Source organism: Rhinichthys klamathensis, unplaced genomic scaffold (genome assembly GCF_029890125.1).
Source record: "Rhinichthys klamathensis goyatoka isolate OS25496 unplaced genomic scaffold, OSU_Roscu_1.1 h1tg000046l_1, whole genome shotgun sequence".
Lineage (NCBI taxonomy): Eukaryota > Metazoa > Chordata > Actinopteri > Cypriniformes > Leuciscidae > Rhinichthys > Rhinichthys klamathensis.
The window spans coordinates 3,435,704-3,462,692 of record NW_026606593.1 but is presented as its reverse complement, the minus strand read 5'-3'; the positions used below and the strand labels follow the sequence as shown (position 1 = coordinate 3,462,692).

At 36.7% G+C, this 26,989-nt stretch overlaps 2 protein-coding genes across 5 annotated transcripts in view; both read right to left on the bottom strand.

Annotated features, from left to right (window-relative positions):
- Positions 1-348: 348 nt before the first annotated feature.
- tnfsf13 (TNF superfamily member 13) lies at positions 349-24,675 on the bottom strand. Of its 4 annotated transcripts, none has more exons than XM_056247417.1 (6): positions 24,414-24,675; positions 22,938-23,037; positions 22,789-22,839; positions 21,885-22,003; positions 20,399-20,537; positions 349-673 (listed from the first exon to the last, which is right to left on the bottom strand). In XM_056247417.1, exons 1-6 carry the CDS (start codon positions 24,639-24,641, stop codon positions 564-566), a joined length of 747 nt encoding a protein of 248 aa, XP_056103392.1. In that variant the 5' UTR covers positions 24,642-24,675; the 3' UTR covers positions 349-563. The 4 variants fall into 4 exon arrangements, with proteins under 4 accessions (XP_056103392.1, XP_056103394.1, XP_056103393.1 ...); XM_056247419.1 differs by having other exon boundaries at positions 350-673; positions 21,885-21,967; XM_056247418.1 differs by having other exon boundaries at positions 350-673; positions 22,789-22,836.
- A 596-nt stretch (positions 24,676-25,271) lies between these two features.
- LOC130082436 (uncharacterized) overlaps positions 25,272-26,989 on the bottom strand; it is a 34,101-nt gene continuing 32,383 nt past the window's right edge. The window contains exon 6 of the mRNA XM_056247284.1: positions 25,272-25,708. Coding sequence (XP_056103259.1) covers positions 25,511-25,708 — 198 coding nt within the window. The 3' untranslated portion in view covers positions 25,272-25,510. The remainder of the gene's footprint in view (positions 25,709-26,989) is intronic.

Genomic DNA, 26,989 nt, shown 5'->3' with positions numbered 1-26,989 from the left:
TAGTATATATAACTATTTACATATGCATGATCATACTTTTCAGAGGGCCACCATTTCTGTATTTAAAATCCTTTTTTTTTTTAAATTGATTTCATGTAATATTCTAATTTTCTGAGATTTTGAATGTGGGGTTTTCATAAGATATAAGCCATTATTATCAAAATTATAACTTTTGCACAATATTCAAATTTTTTGAGTTTCACCTGGATAAGATCAGATAGTAACAAATAATACCTTGGCGTTGTGATACATACTGTGGTACTGAATTATTACCATATTCTTATGGCACCATATTCAACATGATATTTACAAATATTACAGTTGGTTCTAATAATACATGGAATTACCACGATACCACATTCAAACCATAGCAGGCCCAGTACCATTTCAAACTTGCCAGTGTATCAACTGTCCACTAGGTGTCACCCATTCACCACATTAAAAAGCAGTGGCAGGACGTTCACTGTTGGTTGAGAATGAAACTATAAAATTCTCGCATATGGAACTAAAACTAGCAGGCAGAGGATAAAAAAGGTTTCTGTCAGTTAAACGTGAGTTACAGGTCATATGCTGAAGAGACCCATGAAGGTAGCGTGAGCTGTGAGGATGAGCTCTGCTGATTTACGGGGAACAGAGAGCTGAAGGGTGGATCCAGACTCCAGGAAGTAAATTCCTATGACAGAAACACATCCCAGCTAACAGGGAACGTTCCCAGAACATTCACTAACGTTCTTTAAAAGTTGTGTAAATGTTAGTACAAAACGTTATTAAAATAATGTTTTCGGAACGTTCATATAACGTTATTAACGTTCTTGTAACGTTGAGAGAAAACGTTCTTAGAACAATGTTCTTGGAACGTCTTTATGACGTTATTTGTGATTGATGAAAGTTCTCATTACGTTGATAGAAAACGTTCTTAGAACAATGTTCTTGGAACGTCTTTATAACGTTATTTGTGATTGATGAACGTTCTCATTACGTTGATAGAAAACGTTCTTAGAACAATGTTCTTGGAACCTCTTTATGACGTTATTTGTGATTGATGAAAGTTCTCATATCGTTGATAGAAAACGTTCTTAGAACAATGTTCTTGGAACGTCTTTATGACGTTTTTTGTGATTGATGAACGTTCTCATTACGTTGATAGAAAACGTTCTTAGAACAATGTTCTTGGAACGTCTTTATGACGTTTTTTGTGATTGATGAACGTTCTCATTACGTTGATAGAAAACGTTCTTAGAACAATGTTCTTGGAACGTCTTTATAATGTTATTTATGATTGATGAAAGTTCTCATTACGTTGATAGAAAACGTTTTTAGAACAATGTTCTTGGAACGTCTTTATGACGTTATTTGTGATTGATGAACGTTCTAATTACGTTGATAGAAAACGTTCTTAGAACAATGTTCTTGGAACGTCTTTATAACGTTATTTGTGATTGATGAAAGTTCTCATAACGTTGATAGAAAACGTTCTTAGAACAATGTTCTTGGAACGTCTTTATAACGTTATTTGTGGTTGATGAAAGTTCTCATAACGTTGATAGAAAACGTTCTTAGAACAATGTTCTTGGAACGTCTCTATGACGTTATTTGTGGTTGATGAAAGTTCTCATAACGTTGATAGAAAACATTCTTAGAACAATGTTCTTGGAACTTCTTTATGACGTTATTTGTGATTGATGAACGTTCTCATAACGTTGATAGAAAACATTCTTAGAACAATGTTCTTGGAACGTCTTTATGACGTTATTTGTGATTGATGAAAGTTCTCATAACGTTGATAGAAAACGTTCTTAGAACAATGTTCTTGGAACGTCTTTATAACGTTATTTGTGGTTGATGAAAGTTCTCATAACGTTGATAGAAAACGTTCTTAGAACAATGTTCTTGGAACGTCTCTATGACGTTATTTGTGGTTGATGAAAGTTCTCATTACGTTGATAGAAAACGTTCTTAGAACAATGTTCTTGGAACGTCTCTATGACGTTATTTGTGATTGATGAAAGTTCTCATAACGTTGATAGAAAACGTTCTTAGAACAATGTTCTTGGAACGTCTTTATGACGTTATTTGTGATTGATGAAAGTTCTCATAACGTTGATCGAAAACGTTCTTAGAACAATGTTCTTGGAACGTCTCTATGACGTTATTTGTGATTGATGAAAGTTCTCATAACGTTGATAGAAAACGTTCTTAGAACAATGTTCTTGGAACGTCTCTATGACGTTATTTGTGATTGATGAAAGTTCTCATAACGTTGATAGAAAACGTTCTTAGAACAATGTTCTTGGAACGTCTCTATGACGTTATTTGTGGTTGATGAAAGTTCTCATAATGTTGATAGAAAACGTTCTTAGAACAAGGTTCTTGGAACGTCTTTATTACGTTATTTATGATTGATGAACATTTTCATAACGTTGATAGAAAACGTTATTAGAACAACATTCTCAGAACATACTAATGTTATTAGTATTTTCTGAATGTTATATTTAGGCTATCATAAAACGTTCTGGGAACATGTTATTTGCTGAACATTCTCATAATGTTAAGTACACTTGATGAAGTAAACAGCATAGCTGACTTACAGATTCAGTTAACATCCACAAATGAATAAGCGCGACGATTCAGGGAGCAGCTATACAGTGAACTCTGAGAAAACGCTTGAGCAAACAGTGTGTGAATTGGTTACTACAAATGATGGCAAAGTGCCCGTGCAAAATCAGTTGTTGATTGTGTTTTTAGTAATTGTTGGTTTGGTGTGTTTGAGTGCTCATTGTTACAATTACACAGTAAAAGTTCAGTGACATTTTTATTTGTGCATGGTATAAGCAAATACAGATACTGACATAATGACATACACATAGTTTTTGTCAGAATGTTTATTTTTAACGATATCTTTTGCATTTCTAATCCAAACAATGTCAAACTTGACACTGCACTTACTCATGCCCGTAGCAAGAAACCTGTCAAGTTTGAAATCCATTGGACAAACAGTTCGAGAGATGTGTGGTTAACAGACAGACAGACAGACAGACAGACCTTTCTGTAATTTATAGATATGCTATTCACATTATGTGAAGCACTGTTAAATATATTGAAATACATTTTGAAAATATATTATTTCAAAAATACATTGAACATAAATCTTTTAAATTGTTCCTCATGTTACATCTGTAAATGTGTGTACATATTGTGTATTTTCTTAAAATATATCCATGCCTTAAATCATGTTTAGTTTTTAATAAATGTTTTTTGCAATTTTATTTCTACACCACGTTAACCATTTATATAAAGCTATATAATATTATAGCCTATTATAACCTATTATATAAATGACTTTGTGGTAAACATTGTTTTACACTCAATGCTTCATATTCTCATTCCGTTTACAGTTTGGTGATGGCCATGAGCCTATACACTTAATAATGTTAACCTCACATTTCAGGATATTTTATCTGATTATCAAATAATTCCCTCGATCAAATCTTCTTTAAATGCAGCGTGACTTCTACATTTTTTAATATGCGCGCGCACTGAACATTCGAGTTGCATTTGAACATTTGAACTGGAGTTACCATGGAAACGGGCGGGAGCTCATCTTTGGCTCAACTGACGACAAGCAGCAACTCCGTCTCTCACTGTTGGTTTCGCTAATTTCAGGTAAGTTTAGTCCCCAAAATTACACAAATAGTACATAAAAATGTTTCAGACACATTCTTTCATGGAAATAACACGCTTCCGTTGAATATTTACTTTATAGAAATGGTTTAGTGTCTTCGGGAAACGTCCGTTAGCATCTCAACTGTTAGGCTAACGGTAAGTTAACTAACTTAGAGGTGACGTTAGGTTGACTAGACTTTAGCTGTAAGTTTAGGCTTTAGGCTTTTAATCTTGATTCGAGGTTTTGTAAAGGTTTTAAATGCCATTTATGCCTAGTATTAACATGAATGTCACGCAACCGCTTAATTCACAGGTAACGTTAAGTTAACGTTAGTTTCAAGTCAGTTGAATCAACGTTTTATATGAATATGCTCTTTTAATTTGACGTTAAGCATACAGCCGCACACACATACGTTACACACAGTTGAATAACCTTACTACAAAAAATGTATATTCCTTGTCAAGCTACTTTTTTTTTTTTTGATGGAAGTTTTAATTTTCAGGTGTAACGTTAGCTAATCCTTTACAATGTGTTATTGAACCTTTCCATTGTATAACCTTTCTCCATTGAAACAATCTCCATTGTTAAAAGCGCTATATAAATGAAGATGACTTGACTTGACTTGACCTTTGTAAGCTACATTTTAATATTGTGTGGTTTAGTATTTATAGTACTCAAAGCACAGCCTAAATAACTTAAGGGTTAACATTTATGGAGTAGCCACACTGTTATTATTAAATGTTTATGAAATAATAAATCACCGTAACATCAGTCAATCTGTTCACTTTACAGACGGGGCATGAAGAGACTGGACCACAGACTGGACCACAGTGCTAGTTTGGCACCCCCACACTACTTATATTTAAGGGTTAGTTCACCCAAAAATGAATATTTTGTCAGTAAGTATACACCCTCATGTTGTTCCAAAGACTTCCATTCATTTTCAGAACACAAATTACGGTAAGATATTTTTCTAGGCAATTTCATTCTGCCAGCCCAGGAAGTTAGTAAAGACATTGTTAAAATAGTCCAATGGCGCTTTTCCACTGCATGATACGGTTCGGCTCGGCATGGCTCGCTTTAGCTCGGTTTGCTTTTCCACTGCAGTTAGTACCACTTCAAAGTGGGTGGGATTATAAAGACTGATCGTTTATAGTTTATCCGCTCCTCGGCAACCAACGAGATGAACATCTGCACTTCGTCCACTGAACACTATTCAGCTATTTATTTTTTGGAAGTTTTTTTTCTTTCTTTTTTCTTCAAGCAAGTAGTTTTAAAACAGGTGCTACAGCGGTGACTGTTACGGCCGTTTCACACCGCAAGCGTGAGCGGCGCTTGAGCAGCGCGTCAGCGTAACTACATCGTCACTGCAGCTGCAGACGCGCGAGAGTATTCACACTGGACGCGTCTGTACAGTGTCACTGCAGCGGCTCCAAAGCTACATATATAAGCGAGCAATTCTTTACAAAGAACTATAAATTTGTTTTTAGAAGTTGGTCATTTATAAAATTGATAGTCTTGAAAGTTTGTTATGGGGAGGTGTACAACATTCGCATATTTAAATGGTAAACAACAAAACAACACATAATCTTGTGCCCCAATCTTGTCGTTTCAGTCATACTTTCGATATGTTTACAAAGACTGCAAACTCCACGGATAAAAACAAGCAAATAAAACGCACACTCTTGTTTGATTTGGGTTATTGTGCCAGCCTATGTAGCTGTCTGTGTATTACATAAACTAAAAGAAAGTTTATATATAATATTTTCTGGCTAGTTTACTTTAGTTTAGTTTTTTATAATACACCATGCTTTCATACAAACTGAATAATGCAAAACAAATTTAAATGGGTAGCCTAATCTTCTATAAATATTTTTGAGTCTTCATTTTCTTTTTTTGCCTACTCCAGTTCTTGTTTAAACTCACTAAAAATTATTATGTGCATTTTGGGCACTTTTTGTGTGAAGTCATATTTATTTTGTCCATCAAAAGTGAGCTTTCACTTTAATTGAGCGTCAGCAGCGCAGCAAAAATAGACTTGGCGCCGAAACCCCCGCTTCACTGCTGCTCACGCGCCGCTCCTGCTTGACTCATTGATTAACATGCACGCCGAAAAAAATACGCGCTGCTCACGCTTGCGGTGTGAAACGGCCCTTACTGGCTATTTAAATCTAGCGGGTTTGATGTCTCGCAAATACAATGACGCTGGTAGTGACGATTCTGTCTGACCAATCAGTGATCTGCAGTGTTTTCACGTCACATTTTAGTATCGGTACAGTATGCTTGGAACCTCAACAGAGGTGGTACCATTTAAAGCGAGCCGTACCATGCAGTGGAAAAGCGCCAAAGCGTGCCGTGCCGTACCATGCAGTGGAAAAGCGCCACAAGTGACTACAGTGGCTCAATCTTAAGTTTATCAAGCGACGACAATAATTTTTGTATGCAAAAATAACAACTTTATTCAACTATTAATTTTCTTATGTGTGGGCCTCTGAGTGAGTTCACAAAATTGCCGCACTACATCGAGACCCATCTACGTCATCTTCTCAGTTCTCGCTGTCTCGTGAACTCTAGGGCTGGGACGATACACCTATCTCCCGATTCAATACTATCACGATACTTGGGTGCTGATACTGCTGATATTAGGATTTTTTTTAGGATTGCGATTCGATATTGCGATTTTTATTTTATTTTTAACACTAGACCATCAGAAAAAGTTAAATCATACACTTATACAGACTGTACAGGCTACATGATGTATAAGATGAGTCATATTTACAAAAACAATTCATCACATCTCTCTGACTTATTTCAGAAGCATCATACGATAGTACTACATTCTCTTAAATAAATGATTAAATAAATACATTTTGTAAGTCACTTGTTAAACAATGTAATCGATAATTATTTTATGCGTTATTTTAAGCTGGTTTAGGGGCCGATCACACCTAAATGCGTTTTTGGCAGTGAGAGGCGCCTTTTTTCAATTGATTCCCTATGGCAGTGCGCGTTCTGTACGCTGTTTATACACCCCAGGCGCCTCGCGTTTAACCGCCGGTTGCGCCTCACGTTTTTGGAGTTAAAAAAAAATCAACTTAGAGCAGTAAATGCGCTGTCCTCTGTTTTTTTTCCACTGTCCAATCGAATGAATGGAGAGGCGGGTCTTCCGTTGTAGTTTTGAAAGCTACTGTTGCTTTGAACGCCGGAGAGTGCGATGATGGAGGATAAACTTGTGGTGCTCTCGGGGGTTATCAGGAGCTTAACGACTTCACAAATCATAACTACCACAATGTTAACAGAAAGTAAACAAAGTTAATAAAAGGCTGATTTGACGTTTACTTGAATGACAGGACAGCTGTTTCTGTGTTTGCCTACCAACAAAAAATGCAGTTCACTGCTCGTTCTGTTTGATTGGGTCAGTGCTGTCGCCTCGCGTTTTCGGACCGGAAAAACATTAGGTGTGATTGGGGCTTTACTCTATTTTGATCGCTATCATAGACATCAGTGTTTATATTTTTTTAAATTTAAACTTTTATCCTAGTACTTCTATTAGGGCTGGGTGATAAAACGATAACAATAATTATCGTGATATAATTTTTCTCGATAAAACGATATCAAGAGGTCGATAAATGTTCGATAATGTGTATGCGCCAAAAGCGGAACGAAACTCATTTGAACCGCGCGCGCCTCACGGACCGTTTATCCGCTCGGCTCAAAGTCCAAATGGCAGCGCAAGCTCACTAGAGCAGACGTGTTTACTCCGATCGTCTCGCTCAAGAGATCCAGTGAGAAACACTTGAATTCAGCGAAGAACACAAATGTCCAGTTTAAATCAGTTTAAAGGCAGATGAAACACCGCTGACAAACAGGAGAAACACTGTGCGCAACGATATAGTCAGAATCTGAATTGAAACTGAATCCATTTAGCCTAGCATGGATTTACTGTAAGGTTAGCCTAGTAATATTAACTGCACCATGAAATGTGGGATATACATATTGAATTGTATAATATTATTAATGTAGACAATGTATTAAATGACTAATGGAATATAATTACAGTATTTAATAATGTATTTAACTGTTAGGCTACTGTTTTTCATACAAATACCATAGAAACCATAAAGTTACATTTTGCCATGATAGTGAGGTGCTATAGGCTGTACCTGGCTTTATCTGTGGTTATCATGATCTAAATGCACGATACTGGATGACCAATGGTTAATTTTAATAAAACTCAAACAGTCAGAATATTACATTTTACCAAATAAAAATGTGGTCCTTAAATAAAAAACAAACAAACAGATGTTACTGTTTTTGTTAATGAACATAAATTTAACATAGTCGTATTAGCTTGAGTTAGGATGTAGATTTACTGTCAACTCACTGTCAAATATGCATTTCGAGACAAAACATGTAATTTGAATATTGCAGCCTGCACTGCAAACTGTGCTGAAGAAATATTTTTCTTTTCAGATATTTATTTTGTTAAGGAAAAATGACAAATGTTTGAATGTTCTACCTCAGATTTTTAAAACCACAACGCTCTGGTTTATACAACTTTCACTTAGGAGCAAAAATCTGCCTTTAAACTTGAAAGAAATAAAGATTTGACGTTTATCGTGATAATTATCGATATCGACTGATATAAAAAAAAATATCGTTTGTGATAATTTTTTTTTGGCCATATCCATAACTTCTATGATAATTTGAACTATTGTATTACAGAAATAATGATACTATTAGGTTGAAAAGACAGTTTGTGAAGCTGTTTCATGACGTCTCTGGGTCAGCACAGCTTTAAAAGTTGCGATATGATTTTGTCAAAGGTTTAATAGACAGACGAAATGGAAACAAATCGCGTGGGTGATTGAATCGAGATCAAGTTTTTTAAAGATGAATCGTGCAGCTCTATTGTATTATCTCTCTGTATATGAGTAGCGCAAGGGCTTTTCAATGCATTCAATCTCACGTCGCTTTCACGCGTCCACTTGAAAGGGATATTACGTTACTCAAAGATAACGACACATTTCATTCTCTGTTGGAACGAAAGTGACTTACTTTGGTCAACCTCGTCTATAAGCAAGGACAAAAATAAATTTAATTTGAATTAATATCGATTCTTTAATAATAATACAAAAAATAAATTTTAAAATTGAAAAAAGAAGAAGAAAAAAAAACGTGATACCTAGGTGAATCTATTTTTTTCTCCCAGCACTAGTGAAGTCACTCAGAGGCCCATACGGAAGAAAAGGAATAGTTGAATAATGTTGTTATTTTTTTATTTATTTTTTTTGTGCACAAAAATGATTGTCGTCGCTTGATAAATTCGCCAGAATGAAATTGCCTAGAAGCCTACGGAGGAGTGAGCCAGCTTTCAGATTTCATCAAAAATATCTTAATTTGTGTTCTGAAGATGAACGAAAGTCTTACGGGGTTGGAATAACATGAGGGTGAGTAATTACTGACAGAATTTTTAGGTGAACTAACCCTTAAAAACGGTTTTCATTTCATTTAAATGTTTATATGAAAATATTTGTTGTTGTTTTTTTAAGCTATAATGTAGCGTTTAAAATGTATGATAATCATGAAATGTTCTACTTTTTGATGTGCTGTAAAAGTGTGTGCTTATAATTCACATGGTTGTGTTAATAAAAAAAATTAAGTTGAACGAATGGTGCAGAATTTTTTTTCTAACCTTAAAATGTAATTTTAACATGAAAGAAAGTGGACATTTTAATGTTCTTTGATTGTTGTATTGTTAATAACATTTTTGGGGAAAGAACGCTGCAGGAACGTTATGCTTACCTTAAGATAATGTTCCAGCAACGCTATGTCAATGTTCCAGCAATGTTAAGATAATGTTCCATGAACGTTATGCTAACCTTAAGATAACGTTCCATGAACGTTTTGCTAACCTTAAGATAACGTTCCAACAACGTTTTGCTAACCTTAAGATACTGTTCCATGAACGTTATGCTAACCTTAAGATAACGTTCCAACAACGTTTTGCTAACCTTAAGATACTGTTCCATGAACGTTTTGCTAACCTTAAGATAACGTTCCAACAACGTTTTGCTAACATTAAGATACTGTTCCATGAACGTTATGCTAACCTTAAGAATGTTTCAGCAATGTTGTGCTTGCTAACGTTCCAGCAACGTTATGCAAACTTTAAAATAATGTTCCAGCAACGTTATGCTAACCTTAAGATAACGTTCCAACAACGTTTTGCTAACATTAAGATACTGTTCCAGCAACGTTATGCTAACCTTAAGAATGTTTCAGCAATGTTGTGCTAACGTTCCAGCAACGTTATGCAAACTTTAAAATAATGTTCCAGCAACGTTATGCTAACGTTCCAGCAACGTTATGTTAACCTTAAGATAACGTTCCAGCAACATCATGCTAACGTTCCAGCAACGTTTTGCTAACATTAAGATACTGTTCCAGCAATGTTACGCTAACCTTAAGATAACGTTCCAGCAACATTATGCTAACGTTCCAGCAACGTTTTGCTAACATTAAGATACCGTTCCAGCAACGTTAAGCAAACTGGACATTTCAACGTTTTTAGAACATTTCAAACCAACGTTCCCACAACGTTCTTAGAACATAATTTTGTTAGCTGGGATACTTCATAATCAGAAACAGAGTAAATATTTTGCAAATATTTAAAGGTTTTTGTATGAACTTATATAACAGATGGTTAGAGATCTCAGATCTCACCTCATTCAAGCATTTGAGAATAGAGTTAACTTCTCCAATCATCACAACACAACATCATCTGTTGCTAATTACTGCAGAACATGCTTTAATTCAAGATATCACCATACTTCCACAGTTGATTAGTCACAGCTATATATTTATGGAATAAAATCACTGTCAAAAATAATCGTACGTAATTCAAAACATCTGTGTGTAATTTTAATATACTCGTGCGTAATTTAAAACTATTGTATGTAATTCTGTTTTTTGTCAGAGTTGGATTCCAAAATCTACGGCCACGACAGTTTACAGATCGCGATTTTGAGAGTTTTTTAGAGTACAACTCTAAAATGTACGACTGTGACAGTTTACAGACACAGCACTTGTTTTCACAACAGCTCTGTTACACACACGACATGCGAATTACGACCACGAAGTGCGGCGTGCGAAACGACTGTCAAAAATACGTCATCAAGGTCACAGGCATTACTATCCGAGGGAAGATGAATCGATTCAACGAAGTGCGCATGCGCCCCGCCAACTTTTTAAATCACTGGCGCCGAGATGGCGGATCAACAGCCGAGCGCTCACTCCTCGTCTCAGGTAAATTAATTTTTTGTGTGTTTAAGGGTTAGTTATCACTAATAACAGAGAGGAGCAATATTACAGAGATATTATAGTAGGTAAGAAAGTACATGTAACGTTAGGTGCTTAAAGAAGACAGTTGTTTAGGAGGTAATCACTGCAGCCTGTAGCGCGATGAGATAGGGCTACATAAAAGAATGAGCAATTTTAAGTGTTGACTTCATAACAGCCGTGTTACTTACATGCACTGTAATACACAGGTTAATAATAATATAATGTAATATAAGTGTTCACTGTTTAAGTATTGAAGTCATATTTCATTGTTCATCAGGTTCCATTAGGTGACATCTTGCATACAGCCCAGAATCTGGTGTCGATGTTGACCAACACCTTAAGTGTTGGACAATCGAAAGTGGGGAACCAGTCCAATATCAGTGTACAGTCAGGAGAAGAAAGAAGGTCCAAGTCAAATGTGCAGTCAGTTCAGCAGGAAATGGCTAGGTGTGAGATTCAATGTAATTGTTGTTTTAATAAACTGTGTGTATGTCTGTACTGGTGGAATATACAGTTTGTACAGTATAATATTTTTTATTAGATACTGTATATAAGTTTCATCACACATTAACATTACATCACATATATTAGTGTGCATGTGAGTGTTCTCAACTGGCTCAAAATAAAAATGAAGTCCTTTTTAGGTCATTTCCTGGATTCTTCAGAAAGGAAGTAAGGGGTAAAAAACGTTTTGGACCATATAAACGGCCACAAAAAAGCTTTTTGATGGTTGTTTTTCTCCTTGACCAACAATATGAGAAAACGCCCAAAGGAGAGACAGAATTACAACTTACACTTGCAGGACTTGGGAGAAGATCATTAACTATAACCGAAAACATGACTCATTCAGAGGTAAGATCAATAATGTAATTTTTCTTGTTTTTTTGTGTTGGGTGAATTTCCTTACTCTGTTTTACTCTGCCTTTGATAATTAAGCTATCAGAGGTGCTTGTTAATGCATATCCAAAACTGGCAAAAATCTGCGGAGGATGGTTGCTGCACAAGTGCTCCGGTATGTAGGATCGTTTTGGATTTTTTTTTTCTAACCTCTTAAAACGTCTGTGAATTGAAATCATACGCGTTTATAGATATCAGATGGATTTTATCTGTTAAATATTTTTGGTGTATTGTCTATTTCTATATTCTGTTAAATACTTTGAATCATAGGTGGAGGTGGTCAACGGAAATTGACTGTCATCCCTCCTGACCCTGATGGGTATAATGGACAGCAATTAAAAACCGTGAGCAGCAATGGAAAGAGCACAATGTATGTAGTTCCTCTGCAAGAGCAAATTGACACAACTCCATTACCACCCGATGCAAGGGAATTTGAAAAAATGCCCAAAGCCCAGTGTACACTCTGCAGCAAAATGGTTCCCCTTCAGTGCCTTCCAGTACACATACAACACTGTAAGATGGAACATGTGGACCTGTGTATCTCAAGTGATGATGTAAGTCTAAGGTGTTTATTTTAGTCATCAGTGAGCTCTAAAAACAAGGTTGATGAGTTTCTGTTTTATTTCCAGTCGATGGAGAAGTCCCCAGACTCCCCACAAGAAGATAATTCAACTTCTATTGACACTTGGAAAGAGGCGTGTTTAAAAAATAAAAAAAAGATCTTTTGTTTATATTTCATAAGCTCTGAAAACACAATTTTTATGTGATTTTTACGTTTTCAGGAATTGGAAAAATCACCAGATATTGAAAGCTGTGCTTCAAATATAAATGAAGTCCAGACAGAGAAGGTGAAAAGGATATTTATTTATGTGTTCAAAAAAATACATGAATTTTCAGTTTATGCATGGTTCCTAAACAATTGTTTGTGTGTAATTTAACTCAATATTTTAATGTCACATCAGACTGCTGAGTGTCCACTGTGCAAGAAAACCTTTGACAGTGATGTTATAGAGATACATGCAGCCAACTGTGGATTACGGTAAATTACTAAATAGTTTAGTGTCACTCATCTAATATTAATCATTTAAATGTTTCCTATCCAGCTATTTGAAATATTAAAGCATTTAATTTTTGTTTTTGTTTGTGTGCAGAACTGCAGAATATGATGATAACTTCAGTGACCCAATAAATACACTTCAAAGGTAAAAAGGGTATATTAAAGTGTTTGGTTTGCTTTGCTGGTACATTTCATGTTTCGTTTCTGTTTATTTCTATTACAAAGTTCTGGGGAGATTCTGAATTGGATTGGCAGTAAAGTTGACCAAACCAACCCCTTTTCCATCTGCATTTCTCGGAATGACATCTACAACCGAGGAATGCAGCAGTGGCAGCGCCAAAAGAAATCGTCACCAAAAGGCAGACTAAAGGTTACCTTTTTTGGCGAAGCTGGGGTTGACTCTGGTGCTCTTAGCAAGGAGTTCTTAACAGGTATAATTAATTTAGTTTATTATAAAATGTATGTTTTATATTTTAAAGCAGACATTTTGTCAGAACAGATTTTAAACCGGTTGTATTTGTTGTCTAGAAATGATTGCAGAGATTGAAACAAGACTTTTTATCGCTGGTGTAGATAAAAAAGGGAAAAATCCAGTCTATTGTCTCAACAGCTTGGATCATAACTACTTCAGGTATGCAAGATTTGATCAGTTAACATTTTTCAACATGTTTCAATAAACCTTTTTGGTTGATTCAAGGTTTTGTTTTATCCACTGTGGTATGGTATTAGAAGTGCAGGAGAAATTATGGCTGTCAGTCTAGCACAAGGAGGACCACCGCCGGTTTTTTTGCGCGAGTGGTGTTTCCAATATCTTTGCTCTGGAGATTATGACAGTATACAGGTGACTACCAGTGATGTCACAGATTTGGAATTCTCCCTGCTCATTGAGAAGGTAAAATAGTAACCTGAAATGTAAGTTATATATAGTAATGTTCAACTCTTAAAAGTAAATAAGGGATGCCAATAAGACTGTATTCTATTTCTCTGTATTTAGGTTAACTCAACAGATGACATGAGTGAGCTTACAGATGAGATTTTAAGCTGTGGATACACTGGAAAACTGTCTGCCGACATGAAAAGCAACATAATCAGGTGCACTATACTTTTTATTCTCCTCGGAGTACAAAAAGCTTAATTTTACCTGCATTTGTAATCTTATGAAATGTATTATAGTAAATAAAGTATCACATTTATCATATAGTACATCAAAATTGAGTTACTGTATTTAAAAAAAATATATTGTTTAGTGTTTTAAACATTTGATGAAACCATTACATTGCCTCTAGAGCCATTGTTTTACACTCCTCTATGAGAGTTGTTCCAATGCTTAATCAGCTGAGAAAAGGCCTGCAGCTCTACGATCTCCAGAAAGTCATGGAAATGCATCCAGACTTGTGTCTACCATTGTTTGTCCCAGGGGAAAAAGATGACAGGGTAAACCATTGTGGTTCTTATGGTGTTTTCATAATGAGGACATGTTAAATGTGACAGGCATATAGAAATGCTAACACTATCTCTTTTATTTAAGGTGGATGCAGGCTTCATTCTGGAGAATTGCCACCCTGTCTTTAGTGATAAAGGTTCTGTGAAATACACCAAAGAAGTAAATGTAATGAACTTTTTCCAGGATTTCCTACAGGAAGTTGAGGATCGTGGTATGTATTATCATAATAGCACAACATACTTAGTGGAATAAAAACAAGATGAACAGAACTTTAAGCCTCCCTCCCTCCCTGTTTTTAAGACGGTGAAGCTGAACAAATGACTGCAGGTAAAGTTATGCAGTGGATGACAGGCCAGAGACACAAGCCTATTCTCCCCAGTGACCAGAAGGAGTTCAACATCACTGTGAAGTTCAATCACGACTGTGACACAAAACACACTGTGTGTTTTCCAACTGTAAGCGCATGTACTCGCACAATTACGTTTCCTACAGCTCACCTGAAAACACTGAATGAATTTAAAAACATAATGGAAATAGCTATGAAATATGGGGAGTCATTTGACAATGTTTAAATGTATTTGGTGGGGAAAGCATGTTGAAACGGCAACGTTCAGCTTCTCTTTGAATCACTGTTTATTGGCATAAGTAAAACTGTTCCTTTGACAATATTTGTTGAAAGAATTTTCATGTTAAAGAAACAACTCAAAATCATTAACTGTTCTGAATTTACAAATTAGTTTTCATAATTCATTCATTGTGCTGCTTTGTTACAGTTGTCAAAATATATACACAATTTGCTAAATAAAATGTTTACAATGGTCTCACACAGTTGTTTGTGTATTTTAAAGACTTTCAAAATATTGAACCAAAGATGTATAAATATCTCTGCCATAACAGTCAGATGTTGCAAGAGGATTAAAGATGGATTTTACTGTTTCCATCAGAGCAGGAGTGAGTGGGCACTCAATTTCTGGAACATGAACTCCAACATTATCTTCTGTCACACTATCAAACGTCTCCCAGTCTGTTCCAAACAGTTCCAAATTCTTAAATGAAATTTTAAAAAAATTACTTTAATTTGACAGTATAACTTGAAGGCATAGAAAATCAATTAAAAAAACAAACCTGAAAACTCTCTTCATTGTCTCCAGATGAGTTGTGCATGTGTCCCATTATCCACATCTGGTTTGGGGTGAGCCCATTTTCAGACCGTAATGGATGATTGTCCCAGCCTTCAGAAAAACTGTGGAGGTTACGCTTCAGACGTGGGAGGAAGACATAGTGTGCACAAAACACATGAAGGGAATCTGACAAGTCCAACAAGCCATCTTCCTCAAGGCTGTGAAGTATTTCGTAATACAGCTGTGTTACACTGACCCAGACGTCTCGCCACAGGCGTTCAATTCTAGAGAATACAAAATGTATCGATTAAAAATGGTAAATTACACGATAGTGTGACATCCTAATCCTAACTTGTTTATTACCTCTGATTATGTACGCTTTTCCCAGAAATGAAGCTTCCTCTTCCAGTCCCTTTCACACGAAACATGGTTTCTGCAATTGCCACATTTTCCACACCTTCATCAGCCCGGACCCTGAAATAGAGGGGTGAAGGGAGAGGTTAAATCTGCTTGACTGCCATAATGTTAAGAAAATACAAATAAACATGTTTACTCATCCGTCTCTCCCAAACCTACAACAGAAGTGTCCTTCCTGGGTCAAAATGACCCGAGGGCCAGAAATCTTAAGATTCCATTTTAATAATTTATTTCTAAATATTTATGTAGGTTTTTCTATTATTTTTGGGTGATTTTTATTATATTTACCTTTTATTCTGAATATTTTTTTAAGTTTTTTTTTTAATTAAAAAAAATCCATATTTTGTAAAAAGTAAATAAATCTAGCTGAATTAAAACCTAAACATGTGTACATTCATACAATTTCATAAATATAAATATATTTAAAAAAATATAACTATGATATAAACTCATTCTCTCAAATGTAACTGTTAAGTCAAAAAAAGAAACATGAAACATAATATGTTCTATTGGAGTGTGTGTGTGTTTTCTGCATTGGGGATATTCTGTATGCCCTTCATTTGGGTATAAATCTTTATTGCGTCAGATTTTGTATATCAAAAAAACAAAAAAGTAATAAAAAAATGCAGTTTTCTCGTAAATTCCATTCATTCCTATGTGGGTCAAAATGACCCACGAGGGACCCTTTTGTTACTTTTTTTATTGCACCCATTTAAACTCCTCAAATCCACTCAGTTTTTGTGTGTGTGTGCGTGTGTGCGTGCGTGTGTGTGTGTGTGTGTTCTGGTGCAAGTATGACAAAAGTAAAGAAATCTTGGACCGGTACGATCAACACACGATTTTTATAATTTTTTGGAAAATCAGTTTTGGGTCAAAATGACCTGAGGGAGGGATGAGGGTTTAACTAAACGCAATGAAGTGAGGAGCAGAAAAACAATTTTCTCCTACCTTGAAGGCCAGCCATGTTTTTGCACAGCCTGGAGAAAGAATGATAAGGCAGTGCTTGAACGGTTGTTTGTTGCTGGTTCCAGGTACATGATCTATACCAAAAAAGAATAAATGTAATACATTAAATCATTCAATACATTCAAACACAGATAGATAGTCAGATTATAGATAGAGAAGAAGTAATATTATTGATTGATAGATAGATTCCACTGGGTTGGAAATAAATGTGTTTACCTTTCGTGAGAACCCATCTATCCCACCAAATATGATGATGTTGTACCTTCAAAGTAAAACCATGTTAAACGTAATATTGCATAACATTACACTTTCGTAGGTAAAATATGAGACCATACCTTATGAGCTTGTGATTCGTGTCAATATGGACTAAGGACAGTGGATTTTGAACAAAATATGACCTCCTGACAATACACCCCAGCTGTGTCATCCTTTCCAATATCCCAGGGGCATCCACTCTGTGCATGGATTCTTTTATGCGGTTCCATTGCACTCTATGTCCGTCTGCTTGCAGGCAGCCTTTTATCATCCTATATCCAGCATTTGGTAGTCTTCTTTTGATAGCCAAAATGGCATCATCCAATTCATTGTCAGATATGGTGCTATACGTAGCTTTTACAGAAAAACCAAAGTCACGCATTCGGCGGAAGATTGTTGACTGGCTTACTCCTAAAATGTTCGCAATACAAGAAACTGGTAAAGACATCTCTATGAGACGGGACAGCATTTCCTCGGAAACAATAAACTTAGGTCGACCTCGTCCACCACCACATTCCCTTGTAAGAACTGGGGCCACCTCTTGGGAAAGAGCTGCATGAATTTTTTGTTGTAAACCCATGAGGGTCTCCAAAATATCATTTGGCACATCAAAGATAGTGGAGGCTGATGACAAAATAAACACTTCTTGATTGACAACATACTGAAAATAGTCCAAGTCCAGCTGATGACCATCTAAAACTGCACTTATTCGTGACCTGAGGCGTTCTAGTAGCTGCGTCATCAGCGGTCCCTGTAAGTCAAATTACTCTGACATTAATATTATACTTAAACAAAATTATATATTTTATTAGTGAACAATGAAATATGACTTCAATACTTAAACAGTGAACACTTATATTACATTATATTATTATTAACCTGTGTATTACAGTGCATGTAAGTAACACGGCTGTTATGAAGTCAACACTTAAAATTGCTCATTCTTTTATGTAGCCCTATCTCATCGCGCTACAGGCTGCAGTGATTACCTCCTAAACAACTGTCTTCTTTAAGCACCTAACGTTACATGTACTTTCTTACCTACTATAATATCTCTGTAATATTGCTCCTCTCTGTTATTAGTGATAACTAACCCTTAAACACACAAAAAATTAATTTACCTGAGACGAGGAGTGAGCGCTCGGCTGTTGATCCGCCATCTCGGCGCCAGTGATTTAAAAAGTTGGCGGGGCGCATGCGCACTTCGTTGAATCGATTCATCTTCCCTCGGATAGTAATGCCTGTGACCTTGATGACGTATTTTTGACAGTCGTTTCGCACGCCGCACTTCGTGGTCGTAATTCGCATGTCGTGTGTGTAACAGAGCTGTTGTGAAAACAAGTGCTGTGTCTGTAAACTGTCACAGTCGTACATTTTAGAGTTGTACTCTAAAAAACTCTCAAAATCGCGATCTGTAAACTGTCGTGGCCGTAGATTTTGGAATCCAACTCTGACAAAAAACAGAATTACATACAATAGTTTTAAATTACGCACGAGTATATTAAAATTACACACAGATGTTTTGAATTACGTACGATTATTTTTGACAGTGATTTTATTCCATATATATTATGATCAAAAACAATTGTCTTAATGTGCACTTAAAGTACAAAAACATGGTGATTTTTTCATTTAAAAAGGTACAAACTTTAAAGAGTCTGATCCTGTGCTCCAAATCCCCCCTAAACCCTCATTCATTATTCCCTACATTAGTCCGCTAATTTAGTTCACTTGAAGGAGTGAATGAAAACGAGTGAGAGAATTCAGACACTGAGTGCGCCGGATGTCACGGTGTGGTGTAGGTAGAAGAAAAGCGAATAGGCAAAAGCTCCAATATCATTTAGGCCTACTCACAAGAATATCATACAAACATGTACAGAACGGGTTGAAGGCTCTCTCTCACTCTCACACTCACACTCACACTCACACTCACACTCACACTCACACTCACACTCACACTCACACTCACACTCACACTCACACTCACACTCACACTCACACTCACACTCACACTCACACTCACACTCACACTCACACTCTCTCTCTCTCTCTCTCTCTCTCTCTCTCTCTCTCTCTCTCTCTCTCTCTCTCTCTCTCTCTCTCTCTCTCTCTCTCTCTCTCTCTCTCTCTCTCTCTCTCTCTCTCTCTCTCTCTCTCTCTCTCTCTCTCTCTCTCTCTCTCTCTCTCTCTCTCTCACACGCACACGCGCACACACACACACGCACACACACGCACGCACGCGCGCGCACGAACAATGAACAAGGCAAAACACAGGACTTTAATACATGGGGAAACAGATCAGGGAAACGAGACAGCTGAAAAGACTAACGAGGTGACAGGTGAGACGGATGAACTAATAATGATAATGACACGTGACATGACGACAAGTAGACAGGTCCATGGGCTCTATGCACGGCGGTATTTCTGGTGAAGGTCTAAGGATGCTGAATTACTTCCGCCGATCGTAGAGTCCAATGCTATACCGAGAATTTATATTGGTTTTTATACTCTATTGCTATACTAAAGAAACGTTAGTCACAAAAACAGACAAAACAGACACCCCTCATTTTTGTTTATGCTTCTTTGTTTATTATATTAAATAAACACAACTATATATAAAATCACATCTTAACGTATTAAACTTTCGTTTCAAAGACGAGAGGACAGTAAATTTTGAAGACTCTGCCATAATCCCGGTTTCCTCGGTTTTCCTCCGCTTTAAATCTCCCCAACCGGAAACGCAAGAGCATCCTTGCATCAGACGCGGAAGTTATGCGTGCATATAGCCCATTGAAAACAAACTAAACGGAGCACAACGGTGACACCGGAAGGGCTGCCGCTTTTTTTGTGCTTGCTGTTTAATAATAATTTTAAACTTAGCAAACTGGCAGCACAAGTAGCCTAGTAATGGTAGCCACATTGGACCAGCGGTTTGGAAAATGGATGATTCAGCAGCGGCGCCATCTTCTGGTCAGACGCAGGAATTAATTCGACAGTGCATTATGGGTATCGGTACATCGGTTGTAGACTCGTTATTGCGGTGCATTGTGGGATTAAATGAGTGCACTCAATAACGTCCACTATGGTTTCGGACACCACTACAAATGGCTGTCCCTAGTGCTCTATTTAGGGGTATAGGGGGCGATTTCGGACACAGCCTGAGTGCTCCTATCTGATGCATAAATAATGCAAGAGTTAATTCACTTTTGAACTTTGTTGTCCTGATAACTCACCAGCAGTGTAGCAAGTGTTGAGTGGCTGGCTGACGTTACTGGGCATGCTTTTTAAACACTTCATCAGCTTAGTCTCCGCCCCTTTCAGCCTCTTCGTGATCACATGACCCATCATCCAGGTGGTATCTTTATACAGCACCTGTGGCAAGCAAAAGAATAAACCTAAATGCTTAAAGTCATTTATTGTATTAAGTAAGACAGAATGCAGCGCGGGACAATATTTGAGGGTGAACGAACGCGTGTGCGGGGGTTGTGGGAAAATAAAATGATTTGCGTGACTCCTGGAAAATAAAAATAGGCCAGCAGCCATATCACCCTGTAGCCCAAGACTGGTTGCCCACTGAAGCTAAGCAGGGCTGAGCCTGGTCAGTACCTGGATGGGAGACCTTCTGAGAAAACCAGGTTGCTGCTGGAAGAGGTGTTAGTGAGGCCAGCAGGGGGCGCTCACCCTGTGGTCTGTGTGGGTCCTAACGCCCCAGTGTAGTAATGGGGACACTATACTGTCAAAGAGCACCGTCCTTCGGATGAGACGTTAAACCGAGGCCCTGACTCTCTGTGGTCACAAAAAATCCCAGGATGTCTTTGGAAAGAGTAGAGGTGTAACCCCGGCATCCTGGCCAAATCTGCCCAGTGGCCTCTGCCCATCATGGCCTCCTAATCATCCCCATATATATATACCAATTGGCTTCATCACTCTGTCTCCTCTCCACCAGTAAGCTGGTGTGTGGTGGACGTTCTGGCGCACTATGGCTGCCGTCGCATCATCCAGGTGGATGCTGCACATTGGTGGTGGTTGAGGAGATTCCCCCTTCTATGTAAAGCGCTATATATAAATGTAATGAATTATTATTATCTAAAAATGAAATATCTTAAAACAAACATTTATCTAAAATAGCACGAAAGCAACAATTAAAATAAAAATATTTACAGGTGCAAGCTGATTGCTTTTACAGGGAAAAGCTGCGCAGAACTGCTGGTCTAGGATCAGTCTTCTTCGGAATAATAGCCTATTGGCGAAACAGATTTGGCAAGCGATGCAGTGCGTATCTGTGTTTGTGCCCTGTAGAGCATCAAAGGTTTCTATTTACGTGTTGTTGCAGCATTGGGCAACGTAGCAAATCACAAACATATCTGTTGATTTCTTGAACGCAATGGCCGATGAATGAGGTGCTGTTTACACAACACTAAAAACATAAAACTTTTTATGTGTTTTGGCCATTGATTTCACAGGTCAAAACACCAGAGTTTTTGTTCATTGCTGAGTTCTGCACGCTCGCGAATCCTCTCATTATAACTAGACGAGATGTGAATAAATGATTTATTGTGCGGTGTAGACAGCTTCATGGATTGTGAGATTGTGATTAACTAAAATGAGTGACAGCTGTTTTGTGATTATAAAGGGAGCGCTCTTCAATTGTGCTTGAACGACTGACAGTTGATAATGTACTTTGATAATGCAGTAGTATCAGTACCAAACAATACCAACCTGACTGTAAATGAAGTATGTACCCTCGGCCTCCACTGTTACTGTGTCACCTGACACCTGAAGCCCCTCCCCTCGGCTCTGCCCTAGAGCCCAAGACAGAACAGTGGTGTCATGATCATCTGAGAAAACAGAGAAGAAATGAGAGAAAAACAACAATCTCCAACATATCTATCTATCTATCTATCTATCTATCTATCTATCTATCTATCTATCTATCTATCTATCTATCTATCTATCTATCTATCTATCTATCTATCTATCTTTCTGTCTGTCTATCCATCTGTCTGTCTATTTGTCTATCTATCTATCTATCTATCTATCTATCTATCTATCTATCTATCTATCTATCTATCTATCTATCTATCTATCTATCTATCTATCTATCTATCTATCTATCTATCTATCTATCTATCTATCTATCTATCTATCTATCTATTCATCCATCTGTCTGTCCATCTATCTATCTATCTATCTATCTATCTATCTATCTATCTATCTATCTATCTATCTATCTATCTATCTATCTATCTATCTATCTATCTATCTATCTGTCTGTCCATTTGTCTGTCTATCTATCTATCTATCTATCTATCTATCTATCTATCTATCTATCTATCTATCTATCTATCTATCTATCTGTCGTCTGTCTATCAAAAAGAAGTCATACAGATTTGCAATGACATGAGGGTGAGTAAATTATGTACATTATGTATCAAAATATTTATGATATTATTGAATTTTTTGCATCTGCTGAAGCACATGAGATTTATTTGAGAGCTGTTTCTCCAAAACATCTCCTTTTGAGTTCAGTGGAAGGAAGTCAAACAGGATTGGATTGGGTCAGAGTGTGTTTTATTGTGGTTGATCTATTCCCTTTAACAGACACTGTGGGTGTTACACTCACTGTATGACTGCAAGGACACAGGAACAAGATGGACAAACGTGTGCCGCTCTGCTAAAAGAAAGGTCAATTCACATAAGAAATAAGAGAAAAAATGTGTGTTTGTCTGTATAAGACAGACAGAGAAAGCGAGAGTGACAGGAGTAACTCACTTTGTCGTCTCTTTCTCTGTTTCCTCTGTTCTGTCACCTCTCTCTTGTCTCGGCCGTCTTCATGTTTCCGTCTCTCAGGGAATCTGTGATAACAGCTTACCTTATAACAAAATATTTTTGAAATTAGATATCACATACTAAAGCTCAAATGATTTTGCTCCAGGGTTTTACATTGGACATGAGTTGGCAACCTCGGTCATTAATGGGTTCTACAATGCCAGCAATTCACTTGAAAACATTGTTCTGCGAAAAACCCCATTGGATCCTTCCCAAACTGTTGCAACAAAGCACACAATTCTTGGTCATTGTCCTCACAGATATTACTGGAATAGCCCGACTCATTTGAAGGGGGTGTCCACATACGGTACCTTTGGTCATATTACCATGAACAGCACAGGCCCAATAATATGCTAAATTGCTTGGCATAGACCTTATAGTCTATATTTGTATTTGGTTTCACACTTTCGGCAGCCAATAATCAACAAACATTTTTTTCCTGGCTATGAAGCCGTATTTAATCTTGTTTGGGGCTCTCTCTCTCTTTTTTTTTTTACCCTGTAGTAAAAATTTGCATAATTCCCCATTAAAAGTTGATGGTTCTGATATCCTACCAACCATACATTATTATATGTTTTCTTGGGTTTTATTATTTGTAATCAACATTATTTCTTGACCTGAAAGTCATGATTTGTGTTTGATGGTTAGAAGTTTGTGCCCAGACTTTTGAAGAGTCTTTTACTGGGTTGTTGCAGAACTCACAAAACTCACTTGGATTAACAGTGTTTGATGAATGACTAGCAGGATGGATATCAAGAAGAAACTTTTGAATAAAATGCTTTTGCTTGAGAGAGAGTTCAGGTATGAGTTTATTCATTTATTTCACATTTGTTGGAAGGGTGTCCTAATTTCTGATATTGTAAACATGATCCATTCTGAGTGTTTGGTACCATCAGATCTGTTCTTTGTAAAACAGTTTGAGATGAAGAAGTGAAATCAGTTGCACAAATAAACTCCAGAAACATGATTTTGGTGTAACCAATGTTTGTTAATGTAGGATATATCATAGGGTACTCCATGATTACCATATACCACGTGCTTGGTATTCCTAAAAGTGTACCATGTAAATAGCCTACAATAGCAGGACAGTACATCAAAGTAGGCTACTAGCCTATTACCATTTCATACCATGACTAACATAATCTGCCACAGTACATTTTTTGTATAATGCAGAATGATTACCATATTCATATCATGGTGATGGTACTTTAAGGTGTTTTAAAATGCCATGTTATAACAATGACAATAGCCTACTTTTATATTTACCACATTACCGAATCTCAAGTTTCTTCAGAAAATAGCCTACTTTGGTATAAAGAGGATGCATGTGCAAAACAGTGCATTCATAGTTCGTGAAGTAAAAGATGAACAACGTTACGAGGCAGTTAAAATAGCACATGAATGAAAGCACTCACCTACCCCGTAGAACACGGCACAATCGCAGCATATCCCACCTTCTGTCCCCGCTGTTTCCAGAGGCCTGAACCGCTGCGTTATTTCAGACATTTCAGCCCTAAGTATCCAAATGTGTGTCCACTGTATATACACCACACCCACACAGGTGCAGGCAACAGTGGCCACGAGAAACCACTTCAACACTTCCACCCTCACCTTCCAAACACACGCAGGAATGTTGTGGTTGTTCATTGTAAACTCTGATGTGATATTCCCGTTTTCAATTGATCCGTTAACTTTCGGTTTCGCAACTTTCATCATCAGACATGTGTGTGAAAGCAGTGGGAGTGGAAAAAAGTGTCAACACATCGGTTTATTCCCTGTATGGACATTTTATCCTAAGTTGGAAACAATAATAGGATCAACGAATCATGCTAGTAGATATGCCAGGCTTCCGAAGGAATGGAAAGTAAAAGGAATGAATTCCATTAGCTTTCCTTTAGGGATTTTTTAAAGGATTCATCCACGTGTTGACGGATTACAAAACCTAATAGGTATGCCATTTAATTCCAGAAAACTTGATAATAATAAAAAATGTGCGTGTATGTACAGGCCTATAATTATGTACCATAGTATTTACATTGTACTACTGCAAGTGTTTGATATACTATTGGTACATGTACAGCATTACCATATACAGGTCAGTAATATATAGTTAAGTAGGCTACAAACAATAACAGGTCCAACAAGTGCAAAAAAGATAATTGGATCCAATTTTTCATTTTATTATTTACTGTCTGTTTATCTGTTGGATTAATCAGAGTTTCAAAATCATACAGACAATCACAAATGGCAATACAGTAAACATTTATCTCAATACATTTCATTTGCAAATAACTAAGCAGACTAGTCTTCTTCTTTAACATTCATAAGCCAAATGCCTCACACACTTGAAATGTTATACCAATTTTCTGACAGAGCATTATGAACTTTTCATGAACACAGTACTCTTAACATTTGCAACCATAAAATTCCTTTAAGACTTAACAACAGTAGGTATTAAGAGAAAAAAGGTTGATCATAGAACTATGCCTAAATGGCTCAAACAGGATAAAGCTTATTTAGAAGAACTGAATGTTCTGAAGAAGCGCCATCTCATCATCAATGGTCCTGAGGAACACATCCGATCCCGCAGGATTCACCATGGCGTCATCAGCCACCAGGAGCGATTTATGGGCCGTTCCTGCAACAAACGCCATCATGGGGTTCCCTCCTGGAGCAAGGTCAAGAAACTGCTCATATCCTCTAAATAAGTACTCCTGAGAAACACACAAAAGAACATTTCTAGTTTACTTTTTTTTTTTTTCCTTCGGTCACTTTATCAAAACTCTTCACACAGTGAACACAACAGCACTCTAAAAAGTGCTGGGTTGTCTTAACCCAATTTTGGGTCAAATATGGACAAACCCAAATGTTGGGTTAAAAATTTAATTAAAAATGTTAACCCAATGGCTGTGTTTGTCCATTTTTAACAACCCAGCATTTTTTTATGGTGTATGTGGGCTAAACTTGGTCCTTTTACAAGAATGACAGCTCTCTACTGTTTCGAATTCACTGCAGTATGTTACGTGATCCATGTTTACATTACAGCACAAAATTATTCATGAATTGATGAATTGTGCCCTTTGAAATTGAAAGACTAACACCTGTGTAGGTGTTCAGCTACATCAATTTTTTTTTTCTATTAAATGTAGCAAATTGCTGTCTTATTAAATTTTGTATTATGTGAAGGTTTGAATTTACAGGGTTTTTTTTATTTTATTTTTTTTACAATCGCTAGGACACATTTCTCGATACTTAGGTCACTTTTTCAAAACTCTTCACTCAGTGAGCACAACAGCAGTCTATGTGGCCTAAACTCTAAATCATTTATCATTGCTTTGGCACAAGAATGCATTCATTCTTTCAGTTTACATGAATTCTTCTCTCACTTCGACCCAACCACAGCCCAAACTCTATATATGCCTACAGGCCGATTTTGCACGTATACATTCTCTTTTCAAAACCTAACGTAATACAAAAATGAATAAGACAGCAATTTGCTACATGTCTAAAGTAATACCATATTGAAATATTTTCCTAATTTAAAAATTTAAATACTATCAAAACAATTAGATGTAGATGAACTCCTACACAGGTGTTAGTCCTTCAATTTCATTACTATCTATACATAAGAGGAACTTAGGAATAATTTTGAACTGTAATGTAAACATGGAAACATACTACAGGGAATTACAAACAATAGAGAGTGTCATTCTTGAAAACATTATATATCTACCTGTTAGTATTTTTTAGGAGGTCGTTGTTATGACAAGGTACAGTATGTTTGTTGGGTGAAAACCTTTTGGAAAAATGACTTGGTTTGAGACATGTAAGAAGTGTTTTGGTAGTTTTTGGTAGTAAATTAACTGCTATACAAAGCTAAAAGTTGGTTAAAAGAACTGTGTGAAGAGTTTTGAAAAAGTGACCTAAGTATTGAGAAACGTATCCGAGTGAAAAAAGTTTTTTCTTTGGGTTATTATTAAATGTTCTTCACACTG

Coding starts and splice junctions, on each gene's coding strand:
- tnfsf13 (XM_056247417.1), bottom strand. CDS start 24,641: ATGAACAACCACAACATTCCTGCGTGTGTTTGGAAGGTGAGGGTGGAA. Junction 22,840..22,937: donor ACAGAGAAAGAGACGACAAA/GTGAGTTACTCC, acceptor CCTTTCTTTTAG/CAGAGCGGCACACGTTTGTC. Junction 20,538..21,884: donor CATACTTCATTTACAGTCAG/GTTGGTATTGTT, acceptor TGCTTGCCACAG/GTGCTGTATAAAGATACCAC.